General features: G+C 31.8%; 1 protein-coding gene across 1 annotated transcript; it reads left to right on the top strand.

Annotated features, from left to right (window-relative positions):
* The first annotated feature begins 5,226 nt into the window (after positions 1-5,226).
* On the top strand, positions 5,227-19,544 carry LOC132744351 (tumor susceptibility gene 101 protein-like). The gene is made up of 12 exons (XM_060733038.1): positions 5,227-5,418; positions 6,624-6,708; positions 7,426-7,491; positions 7,909-8,072; positions 8,998-9,133; positions 9,487-9,618; positions 10,652-10,789; positions 11,559-11,686; positions 13,991-14,083; positions 14,773-14,906; positions 16,019-16,121; positions 17,910-19,544. Exons 1-12 carry the CDS (start codon positions 5,377-5,379, stop codon positions 17,997-17,999), a joined length of 1,311 nt encoding a protein of 436 aa, XP_060589021.1. The 5' UTR covers positions 5,227-5,376; the 3' UTR covers positions 18,000-19,544.
* The last annotated feature ends 1,767 nt before the right edge of the window (positions 19,545-21,311 follow it).

Genomic DNA, 21,311 nt, shown 5'->3' with positions numbered 1-21,311 from the left:
GAATTTTGATTTAATTAGCCTTTACAGAACACTGACTGTAACACGTTTGGAACACGAACATGTGAAAATCTGTTTACGCACTTACTTTCTTTAATGTTAAATGGTACTAATAAATTAAAATTTGCGTTGTTATCATTTATTGATTAAAGATTCGTAAATTTAAATATACATTTATTCTTTCCAAGTCGATATTTTAGAATAAGCGAGCGGCTAAGAAAAGGAAAAAGAAAACAAACTTTAATTACCGAAATATAGACTTCATTCATTAGAAATACTCATGCAGTTAATTTTCAGAAATTCTTAAATAACCGACACGTTTCCGTATCTTTATTTACTTTTTTACATTCTTAAGTTAGAATTTGGTATAAGAGCAGCTTACATCCTTCATTTTCACATTTTTTATTCAGATTGCATGCCTAGCATCTAGCTAGAAACTATTATTTTATAAATCTTAGTCAGTGTTTTTTTAACAAACAAGTTAAAAAAAATTTTTCATAATTGTAAAATATGTGACCAAATATTATATTTCAAAATGCTTGTTATAACGATGTACCTATGTGTGTACAAGTTATGAAATAAACTCTGTTCTATTCTGTTCTGTTCTGATATATTCTTAAAATAAAAGTTTGCCAATACGTTAGCATTTGTAATGACATAATCTCGTACCACCGGTTTTTGTCCCAAAATTATTGACAGCGTGATAATTTAATTATTATTGAAAATCACAAAAGATGATAGATCAATTCATTTGAAGAGAATTGTAAGAATTATAGAAATTATCTTTTTTTTCAAACATATTTCATATCGTAACTTTCTAAAGTTTCTCAACGCTTTTGCTAACGCGGATAAAATGTGGCTAAAATACCATTAATATGCTGTACACTGATTATTATATAGTATTTACATATATTTTGACCATATTCTCTCTTACATCTTGTATTCTTAATTCAGATTTGTAAATACATTGACTGTTATAATTATTATGAAATCAAAAAGAGAATAAGGTCATACTTAATTTTGAAATTCCAACCACGTGTTTACGTGCTTGACTCAATTAATGTTAAGAGTGAATTGTTATAATTGCTACTTCCCAACATGCGAAATTATCAATTTCTTTTCACTTAATTAATTTTTAAAAAAGCAAGAATTTCTGTCCCGAGGCTATGATTAGCAACAAAACTATCCTCTTAGAATTACAAAGCATACCTGAAATTACAAACGTATTGTTTTTCTAAAATTGACCAAAAATATTTTTTTAATTAAAACTAAAACCATTCTATTTAAACCATATTTCATCATGTATGTTATTAAATTACCTTTAATTGTAACTTCAAGGTTTTAATTCCTTAATTATCCGTAAGCACTTTAACTATAGAATAGGATGTATACTCAGTAAATAAATTGCAAAATTAATTTCTTTCTGGTTCGACCCAATGTTTCATTGCTTAATAAATCTACCTGTTTGATCATTGGAAACCGATATTTCCACGTTCACACGGTTATTACTTCTGGAGACGTCAACATTGATTTTCAGCAAGTCCCGCATGCCGATATCGATTTGTCTTCAAATCTGAAATATTGCTTAGAAATAAAGATATATGGCTTTTGCAACCAACTCATTTCCTTATTTCGGATAGTAACATGTGGTTTGAACAGTGCTCTCATCTCTGGTGTGCCAGATATTCGCAGCCATGTCTTCCCGGGAATGACCTTTATGCCTACATTTTCTAACATGACTATGGTTAGGTGTTTTACGGTATTCATACCAGTTTTTACATCTTGGAACATCACGTGCTTTGCCTAAGAGCATTCAAACAAATAATTTTCTAAACAGGTGTTGACTGGACGAAAGATAATTATTTCTTTTCTTTTTTACAGTCCTATATTTACCTGTTAAAATGATAAACATTGAACTGTTGCTGTCAAATTCACTAATGAACACATTTTTCTTTGAAATTGAGCTTACAATTTTCAGACAGCTAGGATACAAAAAAGAAGTATTTACAATCTTCGGATTTATTTGCCATCATGACGAGGCATTATTGGAGAGAAACTGTGTCATTACATCCATTTAACATAGCTTTAAGGGTAATTGTGAAATCATTACAATCAAATCAAAGCTACGGCTGCTGAAGTTCTTGTCAATAAAGTTACGGCGAATTTGTATGCAAGATCGATGTCATTAATGACCTATGGTATTGGTCAAGTATTGTTGATCAACAATTCAGGTTTTAATGTGATCAATTAACAAGTATGTAAAGCTATTAAAGTAAGATATTATGCCGAAAAGCTATTTAGGCTTGCTATGCGAATGTGTGCGCTTCTTTATGCGCCTTCTTAAGTAAAATCAATCAGCTTTATGATATGGTTTGGGTATATACAATGGACCAAAGTAATGTGATATGAGAATTTTGATTCATTCATGTTTTTATAAGATATTCTTTTCAGCCACCAGAGCTATATTCCGTTAAACGCTGAATTGATTGATTGTATTTCCATCAAGAAATGTGTAGAATCATGTGGAATAAAGATATGATCTTACTTTATTATTGTTGTTTTCCCAAGAAAAGACTATGTTCCGTATGTATTTTGTGGGGGGAAATCGATCATTTGAACCATTTGTGAAGATCATGTCCTACGCAGAATTGACAGCAAATCAGTAAAAAAATAGCAAATGAAATAGTCCATGTACGAAAACAGCATAATTATATCAACAATGTATAACGAATTCTTAATTTAACACCACCAAGTTTAACATTTTGACAGAATTCGTTAAATCGATATAGATTTGATACGTATTATTTTTACTCTGAAAATGAAAATGAGACTAAATACTTTATAGCATGAAATTTATAGAAAAATTTAGAGAATGTATATTAAATAAGAATGTTTTACTTCATAGCATGAAATTTATAGAAAAAAATTAAAAAATTGTAGACACGTACTGCAAGGTAATCATTACTTTTGGGTCGTGTCGTTTTGTTAATGTTGCCTCTGTTAAAAGATACACTTAAAATTCAAATTTGAAACGTTCATATAATAATATTTTCTTTTTTATTGCTTAAAATATAGCTTCAAAAATATTGTGAACATATGTTGTGTTTGTTTATGTACGTGCTACACGTTTTTCACATTTATTGGAGTTTTCTCTGAATAGAATCTTCACAGCATTTTATTTTTATGTGTAAGTTGTCATCGGCTAGTTTGTCTTCATTTTTTCATTTTTTTCATGTCACCATATATAGTAAGCCTTATCTCACACTTTTGAACATTTTTGCCAGCAATAGTATACACGACAACTGCATGATTTAATAGAAAACATTTGGTCGGAGCGAACATTCCGAGCATATGAAAACACTCATTATCCTGCTAGAAAGAAATATTTTGATCAAAATGAAACCAATATCGGAAGATATTCTTCGTTTATATTTATTCTATTTCAAATGTTTTGTATGTTGACCACATTGTATTCATTAAGAAGCTAAGAAGCAAATGATGGCACTTCGTACTAAAACGTCACGATGGCACTCGCGACAATATAAATCCTGTATTTAAACAAAAATAAAAGAAGCGATATCTTATGACAAGCAATGCTCAAAAATAAATATCTTTGCAAAAAAAGTATACAAATTCACAAATGTAAAATGTAAACGATCATAACTTCACATAAAAGTAAAACCAAAAAAAACCTGTGAAAGCAGCTGGTGCTTTTGTAGTTGTTTTTTCTAACTAAATGGAAAGATCCAATATTCTCCATCACATTTAAAACTGTAATTGAATGAATTTCCCCCGACGTACTAAAACATTGCTCTTTTATGTAGATGTAATAAAATATTACTGAACATAGGTAGGTACGTAGGTCAATGACGATACAGAACCTACCTACCTACCTACCTAGAAATAATTATAAAGTAAAATAACACAAAGTTATTAAGTAAAAAAAAAGAAGTATACATATAAAATAACAGTGGGACAAGTAAATGGTTTGTTAAAAGTAAAAGCTGTATGTACCTGTCATGTGAGATATGCTCAATTTGGCTTTATTAAATTTGTAAAGTGTGAGCAATGAAACAAATTTAGGGGATAGGATGTTCCCATGAAAGATTGTTCTTGGAAAGAATAGGAATTTATAGTAGTCTTTCTGGCTGGGATTAATCTATAGCTCAGCATGTAGGCATGTCGGAAAAAAATTCAGAAAAATATTTTATTGAACCAAGTATAAAGTAATGTATATAATTATTATATAATTATAGCATTGCTGCAAAGTAAGTAATGAGCTTTATAAGCCAGTAGTTATTTTTTTGTGCGTGTTGTTGTTGTTATTATTATTATTATTATTATTTCATAATTTTTAATCATGACTATTAGAACTTTCATTTCAATAATTTTCAGTGAAAAGACGTATAAAGTCCCCGCGAGTGGTTTTGGCATTTGCGGAAGATAGAAAGAAGTGTGGTATTTCTTAATTTAGTAAGTATGTGTGTCTATCTTCACCTGATTTATGAACATTTCGGACCAAATACTTCGGAACAGATTTTTGGATACTACGGACCATTAAAATATTAATATGGACACTATCGATCTACACCATATTTTTTCTAATCTTAATACCACTTAGTCCTGTGCGTTTTATAGCTGGTGTTGGTACTGTTAAGCTTAATAATATTAATCTATAATAAAAGTATCTGGTATCGTGGTCTTTAATTTTTATTGTTTAAAAATAATTGCATTATTTCAAAAACAAATCTTATTTTCGAAGCAGCAATCTTATTTTCGCGAAAATAGCTTATTTTCGGTATCAATCTATAAAGCATTCACAATTTACTAAAATTTTATTACGAAAAACTGAAAAGGAAATAAACTGTTGTTGTTTCACAGACAGTACATGAAATTAATTAAGTGTTTTAGAAAGCATTTATGAAGCTGGATTGGTCTTGCCTAGATGGCTGAAAAGTAACTGTGTACAGCTACTTCATTTCTTTTTAATTTCTATCAACCAAAAACGGTGTCCGTGTCCTTTTTCTTTCTATCCTATTTTATTTCTCTTTTGTCTTTTTTCTTGCGTACCGTTTAAGAAATGTCCAGTCTGACAGTTAAACCAGAGACATAGATAACATGTTATCTATGTCTCTGGTTAAACGTATGAAGATTTAGAAAGTCCTTTTCTTTTTGCTGTTTACTTTCTATGTTTTTGGTAAAATATTTTCTTTGGGTTGATTCTTGTTTACGTTGGGATATTTCGGATAATATCGTTGAAGTGAAGAAAAAAACTTGAAAAATATCTTCAATAATTTCATTGTTTTCCTGTATTTTGTTGATTCTATCATGGTTCAGACTCTGTGATATTTAAACTTAGAAATTGCGCTTTATTTTGAAATGTCTAACTACGAGCAGTTTTTAAAATCGTCGCTAAACAAGGTTTGTTATGATTTGTGTTATTTTGTCAACTGAGGATGAATCATAAATTTCTCAATAATCTAAGACGATTCATATATATAATTATAATGTAATGTTTACTTATCCGGCCCTATTTATCAGTATATTTATATTTTAATATAAGAAACAAACCTTAACATAGAAGACCAGTTTTCTTCTGGATATATCAATTTGAGTTTCTAAATCATTTTGATCAGTTTTTCAAAAGGGTCTAATAAATCTGTATTAGGTTAGGTATTTTTGAAAAAAAATTGTAAGGCTAGCATCAAAAATGTAAATAAGTAAGCTGTATACAGTATGTGACACACGGCTTTAACTGTTTGTCACGGTTCAAAATTGTAAACTATTTAGAGGAGATAATGATGTGTAAGCGAATAGCTCAGTTAGTAGAGCAGCGTAATGGTATTCCGAGGGTCCCTGGTTCGTTTGCCTATCAGGCTGCACATTTTTCTCATTTGCCACCCAGCCTGAGTGTAATTCACATTGCTTTGTTACGTTTGTAAACCTGAGAAATTCAAGGACGAATTTCAATACAGCGGGGAATTAATATTATGTATTAATACTAAACTGTTTGCTACATGTATCAAGTGGAGATGATGAGTAAGCAGCTGAATAGCTTAGTTGGAAGATCTGTGAACCTGTATTCCAATGGTTCTGGATTCAGGCTGCACATCTTTTTCACCCTAGGACACCTTCACTAGCAACCAATGTCATATGGTCCTCCTTAAATGTATGAAATGGCTGTTTATGCCTTTATAGGACATAAACAAATGTCTTGACAATATGAATAACCAAAGATCAACAATTTCTGGTGTAGACTGTAGAAATATATTTATCAAACTTTCAGTGTGCATTGTCTTGGAAGTTTGTAAGACTAAGGACCGACATGCAATTTATGAATAAGAATTAAATACTTAGTTGTTACGATGAATAAGTGATGAAATGGGAGTGATAAGGGATGGTGGCTTGTATATCGGTCTGTAAAGAAATATAGCATAAATAACAAACAAATAGACAAGATATACATGTACAAATACTAGGTCAAAATGATAAATAAAATGATATTGGTAATACAAATGTTGACCACATGACATGTTGACTATATGACCCTCCTATAAAAGAATTAACTAAATTTTACAGTGTTGTTATAGATGTTATGCCCAATACGATGATTTTCACAATTTCAGTACAAAACCCCAGATGTTACAAAGCGTGATGTTCTTAGTGTCTTCACCACATTCAGTGACTTGAGACCAAAGTTAGATGACTTTGGTAAGTAAACACAGTATTGTTTTTTTTCACCCCTTAGGATGTTTCAGGTGAGTCTGTTTGACAGTGTTGGAAATAAATAAGTTGCAAGAACAGCCAAATCACAAAATGAAATACCACTTTCGGAAAAATTACAAAATAAATTGAAACAGGTCATTTTTTAAAACAAAAAAAGCTTTGATAGGTTAATAGTACTGATCATATGCATTAGTAAAAGAGAGTTTAAACTTTTAAAGAATGTCTCTCAATTTAAAGCTTACAAGTAAAACTTTAAGACACAACCACAAAGGTAATGAAACATTGTAATTGTTAGCTTTGAAGTTTGTAATGTATTTACATGTATACTCAGTCATCTGTGGTGCTCTAGAATCAGATGTGTCTTTACTGACAATTATGTACATAATGAAAACTATGTACATAATGAATAGTAACATCAGCCTGTAACACATATATGTACATGAACTTAGACTTTAATTACAAGAAATTTATTTCGTTGATGAGAATGAATGAGACACAGTGACATATTAAGTTTGTGTTAAAAAAACTTGCAAATAAATGGAATACATGCCACTTTAAAGACACAATAAAATTGATTTGTCATTTACATGTTTATAATAATATTAATAAACAATCTAGTATCATCCCTGTTTCTTATTGTTTATTGAAATAATGTGCAGTTTATGATTCTTTTTAGATTACCATGATATTTTTATCTTTCAGTGTTTAATGATGGTACAAGGAAATCCTTATTACAGTTAGATGGAACTATACCAGTTAATTATAAAGGTACTGTACCAGCCTGTTTGTTTTCAGATGGAAGTCATTTACTTTTTCATTCCTGATATATAAGTTATATAGTTTGATAATTTTGAATATTCAGATTGGGTCATTCAGTATGATCAGAAATTTTGTAAAGTAAACTGAAAGAAAAATGATAATAATATAAATTATAATATATATATAAACAAAACAATGGTGCATGAAATTTTGTACTTGATTTATTTGAAAACCATCAAAAGTTACTAATTAACAAATGAATGTTTATATAAATAAAAGTTGATAAATATGACCTAGATCTTGCACCAGTTGTAAATTCATAACTTTAGGACCAACTGTCAAGAGCAGTTTTGATGTTATTTTCATGATACAGTTCAAACTTAATCTGAAGAATCTTGAAAGTAAAGTGTTGTTTAAATGATACAGGGGCAGTGTATAATATACCAATATGTATATGGATTATGGACACTCATCCATACAACCCCCCTATGGTGTTTGTAAAACCAACACCCACAATGCAGATCAAGTCGGGCAGGAACGTAGATATGAACGGAAAAATTGATCTGCCTTATCTTAGAGAATGGAAATATGTAAGTAACAAAATTAATGATAAATGATGTATTGAGTTCAAATTTGTTTGTTTTATTGGATCTTAAGTGACACCAGTTACTATAAAGAATAGATCATACGGCTTCCATTCCTGACAGACCCAAAGATTGCAGATGGAGTGATTTGAAGTTGGAGACTTGAACCACTCGGCGTAGGAGATCCCCAATTGAATACAAGTCTTTACAACAATAAGTCATACAAAAAGTTTAAAGGTTAAGTGGTGACGTTCCAGCTATATAAGTTACAGATTACCTCAGGTGACCTTTGTGCATTATTGCAAACACAGACCGGCACCATAGTAGAAGCAACATCTTTCTGTTTGCATTCTATGGTGAATTAATTCATAGTCCTTGATGGGATTCAAATTCAAAGGGGATGAGGACTTGAATTTACAACAAGAATAGAGTTGGGTCAGCATGTACCAGTAGATATTTGTATTTAGACAAATTTAATTATGAGTAGAATTAATATGGATAATTATAACTTCAAAAAAGAAGGTATAATAATTAGTGAGAGTAAAAAAGTGTTGGAGCACCACACTAAACACTGCATAGAGATTATACCAAACAATGAACTTGAATGATTGAATACTAAAATTTTGACTTTTCATCACCCAAAGTGAACTTTTACAATGTAATTCATCTCCTCTCACCACTTTCTATTCAATTATCATGAATGAAAATGTAAGAATCAAAATTGATATTTTTTACTTTGTATCAAGCATCTAGAGGTACTGCTCCAACACTTTAGTAAGTTAAATCCTTAAGTAATATCCAACAAATGTTCTCCATTTGCAGTTTTCTAAAATTATTGCCGATTGGTTCCTTTTGTTGTGATTTTTTTCTCGTAGTGATTACATGTATTATGTAAACAATGAAGTTGTTACACAGTGGTAATTTATTGCAGCCAAATTCAGACCTGATTGGAATGATACAGATATTAACAATAGTATTTGGCGAGGAACCCCCTGTGTACTCGAGACAACAACAACAACAAGCGCCCCCTATCCGCTACCCAAACCAAACACCATACCCACCAGCTGGTCAGTATCATGACTTCTTCTTTCATTATCATCTGCTGCAGTTATAAGTTTACATTACTGAATTAACATTTTCACAGTCAATTTGATTCTGAAAAAAACATTATTTGATTTCATATACTACGTATGTAAAAGGAAAACATGTCATTCAAGATAAGTCGTGTGAAATGGACAACATCACCTTATGTGGCAAGTGGTCTCTAAAAAAAGATATTTATCTTTATAATGCTTTTAAGTGTATATTTGAAAATTAAAGGTTGTTATTTAAGTGACTTTTTTCACTCATAATTGACTGTACAATTATCACAGGTTTGATTGACTGTATGTTTATCACAGGTTTAACATCTTCCTTTCAGGAAACAGTTCATTCCCAATGCCAATGCCTGGAATGGGTGGAACAAGTAACACACCCTATCCATCAAATACCCCGTACCCATCCTCAAATGTTGGCTACCCACAAACTAGTAGCTACCCTGGACAATATGCAGGTGAGAATACACTTTACTATAGTGAAGGGATTTTGTAAATAAATTTTGAGGGTCGAAACAGATATTTATAGACATTTTATTTGTTATAGGCACTTATTGTTTGTGAATACATAGTTTTATGTGAAATTTTCACTGAAGGTTAATTAAAGAGCACTTTTGATAAAGATTATATTGTTTATCTTATGTGTAGTAACCTAGATATGGTGGAAGTCTACAAATATACTATATAATAGGGATCAACCATTATATGAGGTGGTAAAGTAGATATTGTCTGTTTGATCATAAGTGATCCATAAATCATAGGATTTGTGATTTAGTGCAGTAGTGAGCGGCTGAGGTCAGTTGAAACTGGATTGGCAAGTTTATCTGAGTTTACACATGCTAGGATGGTATATCTATTTATATGCCCTTATGTAGTAACTACATTTGACTTGTTATCCTTCTCTAATCAATTTCTTGAAAATGTTTAAGCTAATACATGTATTTATATAAGTTGTAAAGACATTGCCCATGAACTGAAGATCTCTTATGATTTTGAGGTCAAAGGTCAAGGTCACAGTGACACTGTATTATCTTATCTGATAAATGAATTGAGAAGAAAATAAACTTAGTAGGGGCAATTACCATGGTCAGTAAATACATTGTAAGCCCTGTTGATTTTGAGGACATTAGGTCATTAGTCAAGCTCACAGTGAAACTTAGTGTAATATCAATGTCCAATCAATATCTTGAGAGAAAAAACACTTGATAGGGTTCTTGCTGTGGCCAGTAGATGACCACAAATGATTACAGTTCATTAGATCAAAGTCACAATTACACTTGATTTGAAATCATTGTCTATTAATAACTAGAGTTTCTTCAGTTAGTTCTTGAAAGTTAGTCAAGTTTATTATAAAAATGACCTTTATGAATGTAAATAAGCCACTGTGACAGGCAATTAAATTGTGGGCATTGGTGTCCTATTGACAAATATATATAATGCTTACATGCTCTTTTTTCATCTTTTACCTTAATATACACATAAATATTTCAGGATATCAACCACCAACTACTGGTTTCCAAGGTTACCCTAACTATTCAGGAGCACCAGCTTCATCTGGGTACCCAGGAGCAAACAATCCCCCTGCATATAGTCAATCACAAGCTACAAATTACCAATCTACATCTTCAAGTAAGTGTTTAACTTGGAACACTGTATTATAAATGTACTTAAACATTTTGCTATGTCTGCAACTCTGCATTGAGTTCCATGGGCAAAAGTAGTAATCTTATATTTTATGTGAAGCAAGCAAATTGACAGAAAATATTGCATTTTTTGTTGAACTGGGTCAAATATGTTTAACGTTCACATGGCTGCACATTACTAAATATTCAGAATACGTTGATACTAGAGATGCGGCAATAATACAAATGTACAGGGACTTCGAGTATATGATGTTTACCTTTGATCAGATTTTCAGTAAGGCAGACACTGTAAAATGTTTGTATGGTAATGTACCAGTTTTGATACCGGAGGAAGAAAAACCAGTAGCCTGTAGGCAGTGTTATGTTGGTTAAATTTTCAAGTTTTATTAGTAATCAACAGTAGACTATCTTTGATTATATATGCCAGATTTGAATTTATTATACTTAATATTTTTTGCAGTTTTTATGGAAAGAAAGAAGTTGTAATTTAGAATGGTCCACTTTGGTTCTGTTGTGTTTAAATATTTCATAAAATCATCTAAATAAAAAAAACTTATTTTCATCTATTTATTTTACTGTTAAAAATTGTTGCATTTTTATAGCACACATGGCCATAAAAGTTTATGTAGGTCAGCAAAATCAAGGTGTATCTGCTATGTTTGTTGGTGGCACAATGTTCGCAAATAAGCACAGAGATATAGCAGATTGTTATCACTGTGTACCTGATTATTATATATTTTGCCCTGACATTACAGCAGCATCAAATTACAGTGGAGGAGGTGGTACTAATACAGTGACAGAGGAACATTTAAAGGCATCGCTGTTGTCAGCAGTTGAGGACAAAATAAAATGGAGGCTGAAGGAGACATTTGCTCAAGCACAGGTCATATATGTTTGCTTACTGTAGTCTACATTTGTTCATTCATTAACACTTTCATTTCAATTACTAAATGTTATGTTTGCCCTTAATTATTATATCTGCGTAACCCATTGTCTGCTGGCAGCAATATATGTTACCCATGTGACCAGTATGACCCAGGATCAGCGGACACATCCATACTGTCTAATCATATTCTGTTCATGTGAATGTAAAAGAATTATTTTACAATATTCACCGAAGAATGATTTTTCCTTGATTTTAACTTGCCATCTGAACATCAATTACCACAGGCTTTAAAAGTCAGGCCATGAAGAGTGGCTGCATAAGTGAAAAACAAGATTATTCAACCATATCTTTTTAGCTCACCTGTCACAAAGTGACAGGGTGAACTTTTGTGATCGCTTTTCGTCCGTCCGTAAACTTTTGCTTTAAATGACATCTCCTCATAAACCACTGAGCCAATTTCATCCAAACTTCACAGGAATGTTCCTTTGGTGGTCACCTTTAAAAATTGTTCAAAGAATTTAATTCCATGCAGAACTCTGGTTGCCATGGCAACCAAAAGAAAAAACTTTAAATATCTTCTTTTAAAGAACCTAAAAAGCTAGAGCTTAGATATTTGGCATGAAACATCTTCTAGTGAGTGTCTACCAAGTTTGTTCAAATAAAAGCCCTGGGTTCAAAATTGGCCCCGCCCCTGGGGGTCATTGATTTTCCCTATATGCATATAGTAAAAACTTAAAAAGTCTTCTTTTAAAGAACCGTAAGAGCTAGAGCTTAGATATTTGGCATGAAACATCTTCTAGTGAATTTCTACCAAGTTTGTTCAAATAAAAGCCCTGGGGTCAAAATTGGCCCCGCCCCAGGGGGTCATTGATTTTCCCTATATGCATATAGTAAAAACTTAAAAAATCTTCTTTTAAAGAACCCAAAGAGCTAGAGCTAAGATATTAAGCATGAAACATCTTCTAGTGAGTGTCTACCAAGTTTGTTCAAATTAAAGCCCTGGGGTCAAAATTGGCCCCGCCCCGGAGGTCATTGATTTTCCCTATATGCATATAGTAAAAACTTAAAAAATCTTCTTTTAAAGAACCATAAGAGCTAGAGCTTAGATATTTGGCATGAAACATCTTCTAGTGAATGTCTACCAAGTTTGTTCAAATAAAAGCCCTGGGGTCAAAATTGACCCCGCCCCAGGGGGTCATAGATTTTCCCTATATGCATATAGTAAAACCTTAAAAATCTTCTTTTAAAGAACCCAAAGAGCTAGAGCTAAGATATTTAGCATGAAACATCTTCTAGTGAGTGTCTACCAAGTTTGTTCAAATAAAAGCCCTGGGGTCAAAATTGGCCCCGCCCCAGGGGGTCATTTATTTTCACTATATGCATATAGTAAAAACTTATAAAATCTTCTTTTAAAGAACTCAAGGAGCTAGAGCTAAGATATTTAGCATGAAACATGTTGTTATGGGTGTCTACCAAGTATGTTCAAATAAAAGCCCTGGGGTCAAAACTGGCCCTGCCCGGGGGGGTCATTGATTTTCCTTATATGTGTATAGCAAAAACTTAAAAATCTTCTTTGGAAAAACCCAAATAGCTAGAGTTTAGATATTAAGCATGAAACATCTTTAAGTAAATATCTACAAAGATTGTTAAAATAAAAGCCCAGGGGTCAAAACTGGCCCTGCCCCAGGGGTGTCATTGTTTTTAACTATATGTGTATAGTAAAAACTTTAAAAATCTTCTTTTAAAAAAGCCAATGAGCTAGAACTTAGATGTTTAGCATGAAACATCTTCTTATGAGTGTCTACCAAGTCTGTTAAATAAACAAATAAAAGCCCTTGGGTAAAAATTGGCCCGGGGGTGGGGGGGCCTATATACAGGTGAGCGACCTCAGGGCCATCATGGCCCTCTTGTTTCATTTAAGATCTCTCTGTCATGTTTTAGATCATGCAGAGTTTATATAAATCCTTTGAAACATTGTTCCTTTAGTGAATGTCTTTAAGCTGCTTGTGGCATCTGAATATATCCATGTGACAACTGCAGACCAAGATCAGCTCGCACATCCTAGTTGTCTGATCATGACATACACTGTTCAATATTTTGTTGTTCCCTTAAACGATGAATGGTTTTATCCAAATGAAAGATGGACTGGTCCATTTATGATATTTAGTGTGTTAAGGATTAAATTAACAAAAAAAATGTTTCAGATTCATAGCAAAGTATGGGTAGAGTCACACAATTTATGCGGTAAAATTCTCGTTTAACTAGTTGGGCATTTAATAAAAATATTTTTTGTACTTTTAGGCTGAAATGGATGTTTTGTATAAAACACAGGCAGACTTGCTGAAGGGTAAAGATAAACTGGAAACAATGATCAAAGATTTGGAAAAAGAAAAGGTTTGTATGTTATTGTTATATATGAAATACAACATTCATGGCTTCAAATTATATACACCTGCATTGATGAATAGAATAGAGCTTGGGGAAATCTGTTTTTGCCCAATCTTGGCCATATCATTTATATTCTATGCACTAAAGCCTTCAGTCTTGATCTGGACAAGAGCTTCTATTTAATTTATTAAAGTATAACCTTGACTTTAAAAAGACCTTTACTGTCATTACAATATTAAATTGAGTAAAACTTGAATTGTTCATTAATTATACAGATTTTTGATTAGAGAACTTTATATTTGACAAAGCCTTACCCTGTTGAAGTTGAAAGTGATAAGCATTTAGAACCAGGCAAGCCTGAACATTGGTGCAGTCTGAATAGACTTTATACTGTTGTCTGATTAATTTCATCTTAATATCTCCAAGTTCCAAAATATGGAAGTAATTCAACTTCTTTTAAGAAATTCAGGTTTAGACTTGTGACTGTTGATTGAAGCTTGATAAAATTGAAGTGAGGGTATTATAAACACATTATTTTAAGGATTGTCACAAAACCAATATGCCAAATTGTTATATAAAGAAATTGATTATATCTGCCAAAGTAAATGATAAGTATTTACATTCATGAAATTTTATGTATTACAGGCATTCGTAATTCTATTTAATTTTTCACTTACGTGAATATTATTTTACAGTCGGAGATAGGAGCAAATATCATTTTATTGAAACAGAAGGACGGTGAAGTTAAAGAGACATTATCTCGCCTGGAGAACCAAGAGCAGATAAATATTGATGATGCTGTTGTTACTACTGCACCACTTTATAGACAGTAAGTATTGGTTTAACTGTGTATTTAATCTCTGACTTTACTTACCTCAATCATCAGGTTTGTAATGCCACTGGTTCAATCATCAGGGGATGCAAAATTTCTCTATGACCACACATTGAATCTATTGCTCATTTCTCTCTCACACTCACAGCTGATTCAGAAATCATGTGGGATTAGTAGTTGGTAACTTGGTTAAATTTGTAATTACTGGCTATTTATCCAGGGAAACTGGTTTGGTGGACCAACTGTAGAGATAGGAACAAAAATGTGTTAAAATTGGTATAAAAACCAGATTAACAAATAAACAACAATTAATCAGATTAATTAATTAGATTGTCTGTTGTTAAAGGTGTTTGCTTGTCAATCAAAGTTGTGGATGGGATCCCTACTCTGGCCTCACCAGTACTGAGTCATTCTTGGAAATGAGCTTGAGATGTATTCAAATTGAAGTCACCAAAGTTTTTGTCACAATTGAGCATCAATAAATTTTTTCAAACAATATTTTCTATGTTAAAGATGCAAGCCTCCAGATGAATTAACAATTTGTCAAGAAATATTTAAGTGTATAAAGAATAATAATACAGTCTAAGAAATGTATAAAAATTCAAATGCCAAATTACAGTATGTTTGTGTTATATTGGAAATAACATTTTTGAAAATCATAATTCTACTTCATTACTGTAAGGGAGGACTATTCCTGGATATTTCAATACTTCATAGGTATTTTCCTATGAATAATACATGCAACTATTTAGAACAGCTTAAAACCTTTTCATTTGACATAAATGAACATGAATCTGGAGGCAATTACTTTAAATTTGCAAATAATCTACATATCTCGATTGATATTAACCCTTAACATGCTGAATATTTTAAATTGACTTGTATGACTTCTATTTTTGGGACTGTCCAATATCAATTTGAATATTTAACACTTGTTAGCCAACAGTATAGACCTGGTCAGACTGCACGTATGTGCAGACTGGCCTGGCTCTATACTGTTGGCAAAGGCGTAACGCTTTCAGTTCCAGCATTTTAAGGGTTAAAATACTAGTAGATGCAATTTTATGATCATGAACCAAGTAAAAATAATGTTATCATTTATCTAACAGATTATTGAAAGCATTTGCAGAAGAGCAAGCCATAGAAGATGCTATCTACTATCTAAGTGAAGCGTTACGGAAAGATGTGATAGATCTAGAAGTCTTTTTGAAGGTTTGTAAATCATTTATTAATATATTAATATAAATATTTTAACATCTTTGAGTGCTTATTAATGAGCAGCACATACCACTCTAAATGCTGTAAATGCCAGGGAAGACTGGTCACTGTATTATTTAGTATCCGATAAGGCATGTCTAGTAATTTCTGCCAGTCCCATCAATTAGCTTCTGGAAAATTTTCAATTTAGCTTATAGTTGCTCATTTGTCTTTTCATCCATTGTATTTAGAGTGTTTGGTTCCTTTGTTGAACCTCGACCCATATTGATAAGGTCAAAATCAAGGTCAGTGAGGCCAAGCATAGATTGTCTTACTCTTTATTATGCTATGGTTGTGAAACTTACATGATAGAGCACCCATGGGTGTTGAAAGATATGCTGTTCATGATATGATTTAATTTTCATTGAACGTTTGTTGTGGCCAATCAAATTTCTTACTTCTATATTGGCTAATAAACAGTTGCATACTCATAAAAGAGAGCTTCATAAGCAAAGTGGTTCAGGTTACAGATTTGATAAATCTCAAAACCTGCTGAGAATGATGAATTATCAGTGAAAACTTATTTCCCTGGGTTAACAGTATCATTCTAGTTTTACTTCTGTGATTTTAGTATGGTAAACATGTCAGACATAATTCATGGAGGGGTATCTAGGTACATGTATCTCTTCACTAGTTTAGTTTGAATATGCCCATAATTTGAATATACAAAATTTCATGTATTTAACTGACTTAAAGGATAAGACATGAATTATAAAGTTAGGGAAAACAGAAATTGTATTAGCTTAAGGTCTTCAGCATACCCGTTTATATACTATGACATGACGTGAATGCTGAAGACAGACCCGTAGGGAAAGTCCACCAATAATCATGCCAGGAATCTGACACGCTCGTATTCATTCTTCGAACATGCCATGAAGTAAAGAGAAGCATACCTTGATAAAACTATATATAATCTGTTGATAAGCCAAGGATGGACAAATAAAAATCTTATTATGAACGTAAACTACCTAATAGTTTCCGACAGGTAAAAATTTCAGCACTTGGCCGCTATATTGCCAAAATGTTTGACCATGTGATTACGAGATTGACCTTTACGAACCTATGTGCTTCCAACGTTTTTATAAATTACTTTTTTCAAGATATTGAAAAACGTGATTTACTGACTTTTGTATTAAATATAATCATATTTAAGTACTAAAAAATTAAAGATAATACAAAAAATATTATCTTGAATTATGAATATTGAAATCATGTCAACAAAGATGTTCTAAATATAGTACATGACTCTACTTAAATCGGTTCCCTCTAATGACCTCATACGAGGTCTCACATAGCTCCTAAATGTCATGGCCGACTGTAGTCGGCGTAATTGATGTTTTACATTTAAATAGGCAATTTTAATGACGGTATTAATATCTTGGTACTTTAAATGGTATAGAACGATATTAAAATAATTGTTTTATAGCAAAATGCACAAGAATTGATTTGGACAAGGGTATTTGCAAGTGAAAAATTAGGTTAAATCAACTTATGTTATTCTTGTATGGTTTCTTAACTGGTCTTATCCAAAACTGTAATGCGGCATCAGATGAAAAACAAAAATATTAAAAAGCGGCTTATAAAGTTTTGGAAGCCAGAACTAAAATTGTATATAATTATCTTCAGTACTGGGGAAAAAATACAGATATCAGAGTTTTTTTGTTATTCAATCAAAATATTTAAGAATTAGTTGAGAATACATTAGCAAAGAAATGTTAATCAATATAAGCATTTTATTTGCAGAGAGTTCGAGAGTTGTCAAGGAAACAGTTCATGTTACGAGCGTTGATACAAAAATGTCGGGAGAAGGCTGGATTACCTCCCTTGGCATGAGTGTAGAAATATTAACTAGACTATATTATGATGTTGATCACATATACAAGAGTGTGATATTTGTTGACCAAAAATTACCCAAGACTTGACAACACCTGTGACATGTTTATATATAAATAGTATACATGTATCTGATAATTGATTTCACTATTGGGACAGGAATAAAAGCAATGGGAGTGGGGCTGGATGTATTTTATTTTTTGTTAATGATTACGTGTGTCATTTAAATGATTTGTTTTATATACAAATCTTCTGTTTGAAAAGTTTAAATGTTTTATTTTATAAACATATAAATATTAGTTGAATTGAAAAATTTAGGGTTTCTTTTTTTTCGTAAGATACCCATAATTATGTTTTCTTTACCAGTGAAAAAAAATAAATTTATTTTCAAAATGTATTCTTGGTAAAAAAATATAACAGTACAAAATCTTTATTGATAATATATCTCAAGTTATCCCCTTACCTGTTAGAAGGAAAGTAATTAACCTTTGCCACCAGTATAGAGCCAGACCAACCTGTACATCCTTGCAGTCTTACCAGGCTCCATACTATTGGTTAACTTTAAATTTTCATCTTGATCTCCCCAAATTTGATAATGGACTGTTCAAAAAATGGAAGCTGGATAAGTCCATTTAAGAAATTCCAGTTAAGTGATTATGTTAGGGATGCTGTGCATGTTGCTTTTTGTGGGCATATTATTATTGTAAATGTGCTCCCTTTTCTCACTGCATATAAACATGTAAATATGCTAGTCTTTTATTTTAATTTTTGTTTCAAATTTCATTATACTTTTTATATAGGAGGACATTAAATTTCTAGAGGGTAGAGAAATAACATAGGTAACAATGTCTATTTTGGGTGCTTTCTTACATCACAAGTTTTAGAAAATTTGTGGTATTATCTTCAAGTATTACACAATGTAAGATGCATGTCAGAAATCAGTATAGAACTATGAAATACATGTATATATGGTGGTCTACCAAGTTTTTAGTTGCATCTGGTCAATCTATAGTTTCTTATGACATTTAAACAAAGTGCTACTTCCACCTAAATTTAAAATAAATTTGATATAACATTATATCAAAATCATCTATAATTGGAAGATTTTCATAGCCCATCTTGCGGGTTCTTATTTCAACGTGTAGTAAAATGTAGTAGCCCTCAATATTACAGGACAATTATATTTCAAATTTTATTTTATTTTTTTATGAAGGATTGGTATGTTAATAATTGTATGAATATCTAAATTAACTACTATTCATGTATTTTGCATGAATAAATGATTAATATCATATACATTTGTAACAGTCTCTTATTTTTAAGAGGTTTGATGATTTTTGGTTAGTGGTACTTAATTTGTTACTGAGATAATGTAGTAGATTTCTTTTTCAAATGGTATAGTTGTTATGGAAGGTATATTTGCCATCAAAATGTCTGCACTTTTTTGTTCGTACTATTTTTACCCCCAAAAACTTTCTGTGTATGTATACTAAATGAAGATGTTATTGTTAATTTATGTGTATATATTAAAATTTTTATAACAAATTTGTGTATGTGTTCTGTAAATGATGGTAAATACATATATTTAAGCAATAAGCCCTGCTGGTCATTATGAATCAGATCTCTATTATCTTTCAGTTTGTTCGCTGGTTTTAATTCCAATTTAAAACATGTTTTAGTCATACCTTGGTGGACGATCCACCTAACTGGGTTTCCTGGATAACTAACTACATGTAGTAGTTTCCAATTTCTCCGAAAGTGACCAACTTCTGTGACATGATTTCTGAATCAGTGGTATGGGAAATTAAACCATTGGTCTCAATGACCTAGATCAATTGTCCCAGAGAAATTACACCTCACCAAGGACCTCTTGATTATCTAGCCAATGTTTCCCCAATGAGCTAAGCTGATAAACTGTATAGATTATAGTACTTGCTTGTAGCAAAATATCCAATGAAATGATATTGCATCACTGAAATACTGCAAGCCCATTGCTATCACATACCATTAACTCACATTCCTGGCTTCCTGAAGTTGCAAAAAACTTGACCATACCAAATATAGTTAAGGGAAGCTGTCCTACTCACCTTGGTGTCTGTCTCCAGATTTTTTAGTGAAATTTCTCGAAGGATTTTCTTCAGACTTCAAATATGAACCCCTTATTATCACCAACAAGTGACAAGGTACTTAACTATAGCACTAATGTTTCAAAAGTTATCAACCTATCAAACATAAAATTTCCTTATTCGTTTTTCAACTGTAACTTTCTTATTTCTTGAGTTATCTTTATTTCTTGAGTTATTCACTCCAAATATATGTTCCTTGTCAACATATTAGGTTCGTATCTCTAGAATCAGTATTTCCAGAATTATCTCCAATTAAACATAAAATTTTCTTAAAGAATATTTAATTTAAACTATAACTTCCTTATTTCTGGAGGTATTCACTTTATCTTTTAATATATGTGTCTTATCATCCTATTAAAATTGTACTTCTTTTTTTACTCCAACTTTTCTTTCATCTTAGATTTTCTTCAAAGTTTAATTCATTTTATGTTTTTAACAACACCTACATCTTTGTTGCCAATGGCATCTACTAAAGACTTCACATGTTTGACTAGGTATGACAGTTTACTTCTTGCCATATTTGTTACGGAAGGGATTTACTTAAGATTTTGTTTCAAAATTTCTAATATTTTCCGTTTTCCTTTTATTGACATGGTCAGGTACATGTTATGTTTTTGGGAAGAAGTTGAACATCTTGGAGCTTTCTTGGTAATGATACAGAAATATATTTATATCATAAATTGTTTTTCTCATTGTGTCTGTCTCTACTGTGTCCAGTATTTAAAAGTTGAAATCTGCTGTCTTATCAGGGATCACATCTTCATTCTTACACCTGTCCCTTCCAACAGACGAACCCAAAACTCGAGGTTTGGCAAGACATTGCTTGGAATATTGTTATACCAGAATCGAATAGGAAGTATATAAATTTTGGCAGCATGGGGGGATGGTTTCTGATAATCTAAGGATTTTGTTTGCTGCTGGGGTTATTGTCATCCCACTTATCTTCGAATATACTAGAAGGTACCCACACATGTAAAATGAACTCAATGGTACCCTAAAATACTGAGCACCCCCCCCCCCCCAAATACTAGTATGATATAACCTAAAGAAAAACTCCAGGGTTCTTGTAGTATTACCCGATACTAAAAAGTATTTCCATCATGGCATGTTTTCTCCAGTGTAGCAATTATACTTTAATGCCCGCTGGGTGCCTTCAAGTAGTATCCAAGGCGACAAAAACACCAAC

Source organism: Ruditapes philippinarum, unplaced genomic scaffold (assembly GCF_026571515.1).
Source record: "Ruditapes philippinarum isolate M1 unplaced genomic scaffold, ASM2657151v2 ctg6182_1_1_1_1, whole genome shotgun sequence".
Classification (NCBI taxonomy): Eukaryota; Metazoa; Mollusca; class Bivalvia; order Venerida; family Veneridae; genus Ruditapes; species Ruditapes philippinarum.
Note: the sequence above shows the minus strand (reverse complement) of the source record. Positions and strands in the feature narration are given on the sequence as shown.

Excerpts from the sequence above, each read along its gene's own strand:
- LOC132744351 (XM_060733038.1), top strand. The coding sequence starts at position 5,377 with ATGTCTAACTACGAGCAGTTTTTAAAATCGTCGCTAAACAAG. Across the intron at positions 5,419-6,623 it reads TAAAATCGTCGCTAAACAAG|TACAAAACCCCAGATGTTAC; the intron begins GTTTGTTATGAT and ends TCACAATTTCAG. Across the intron at positions 11,687-13,990 it reads AGACATTTGCTCAAGCACAG|GCTGAAATGGATGTTTTGTA; the intron begins GTCATATATGTT and ends TTGTACTTTTAG.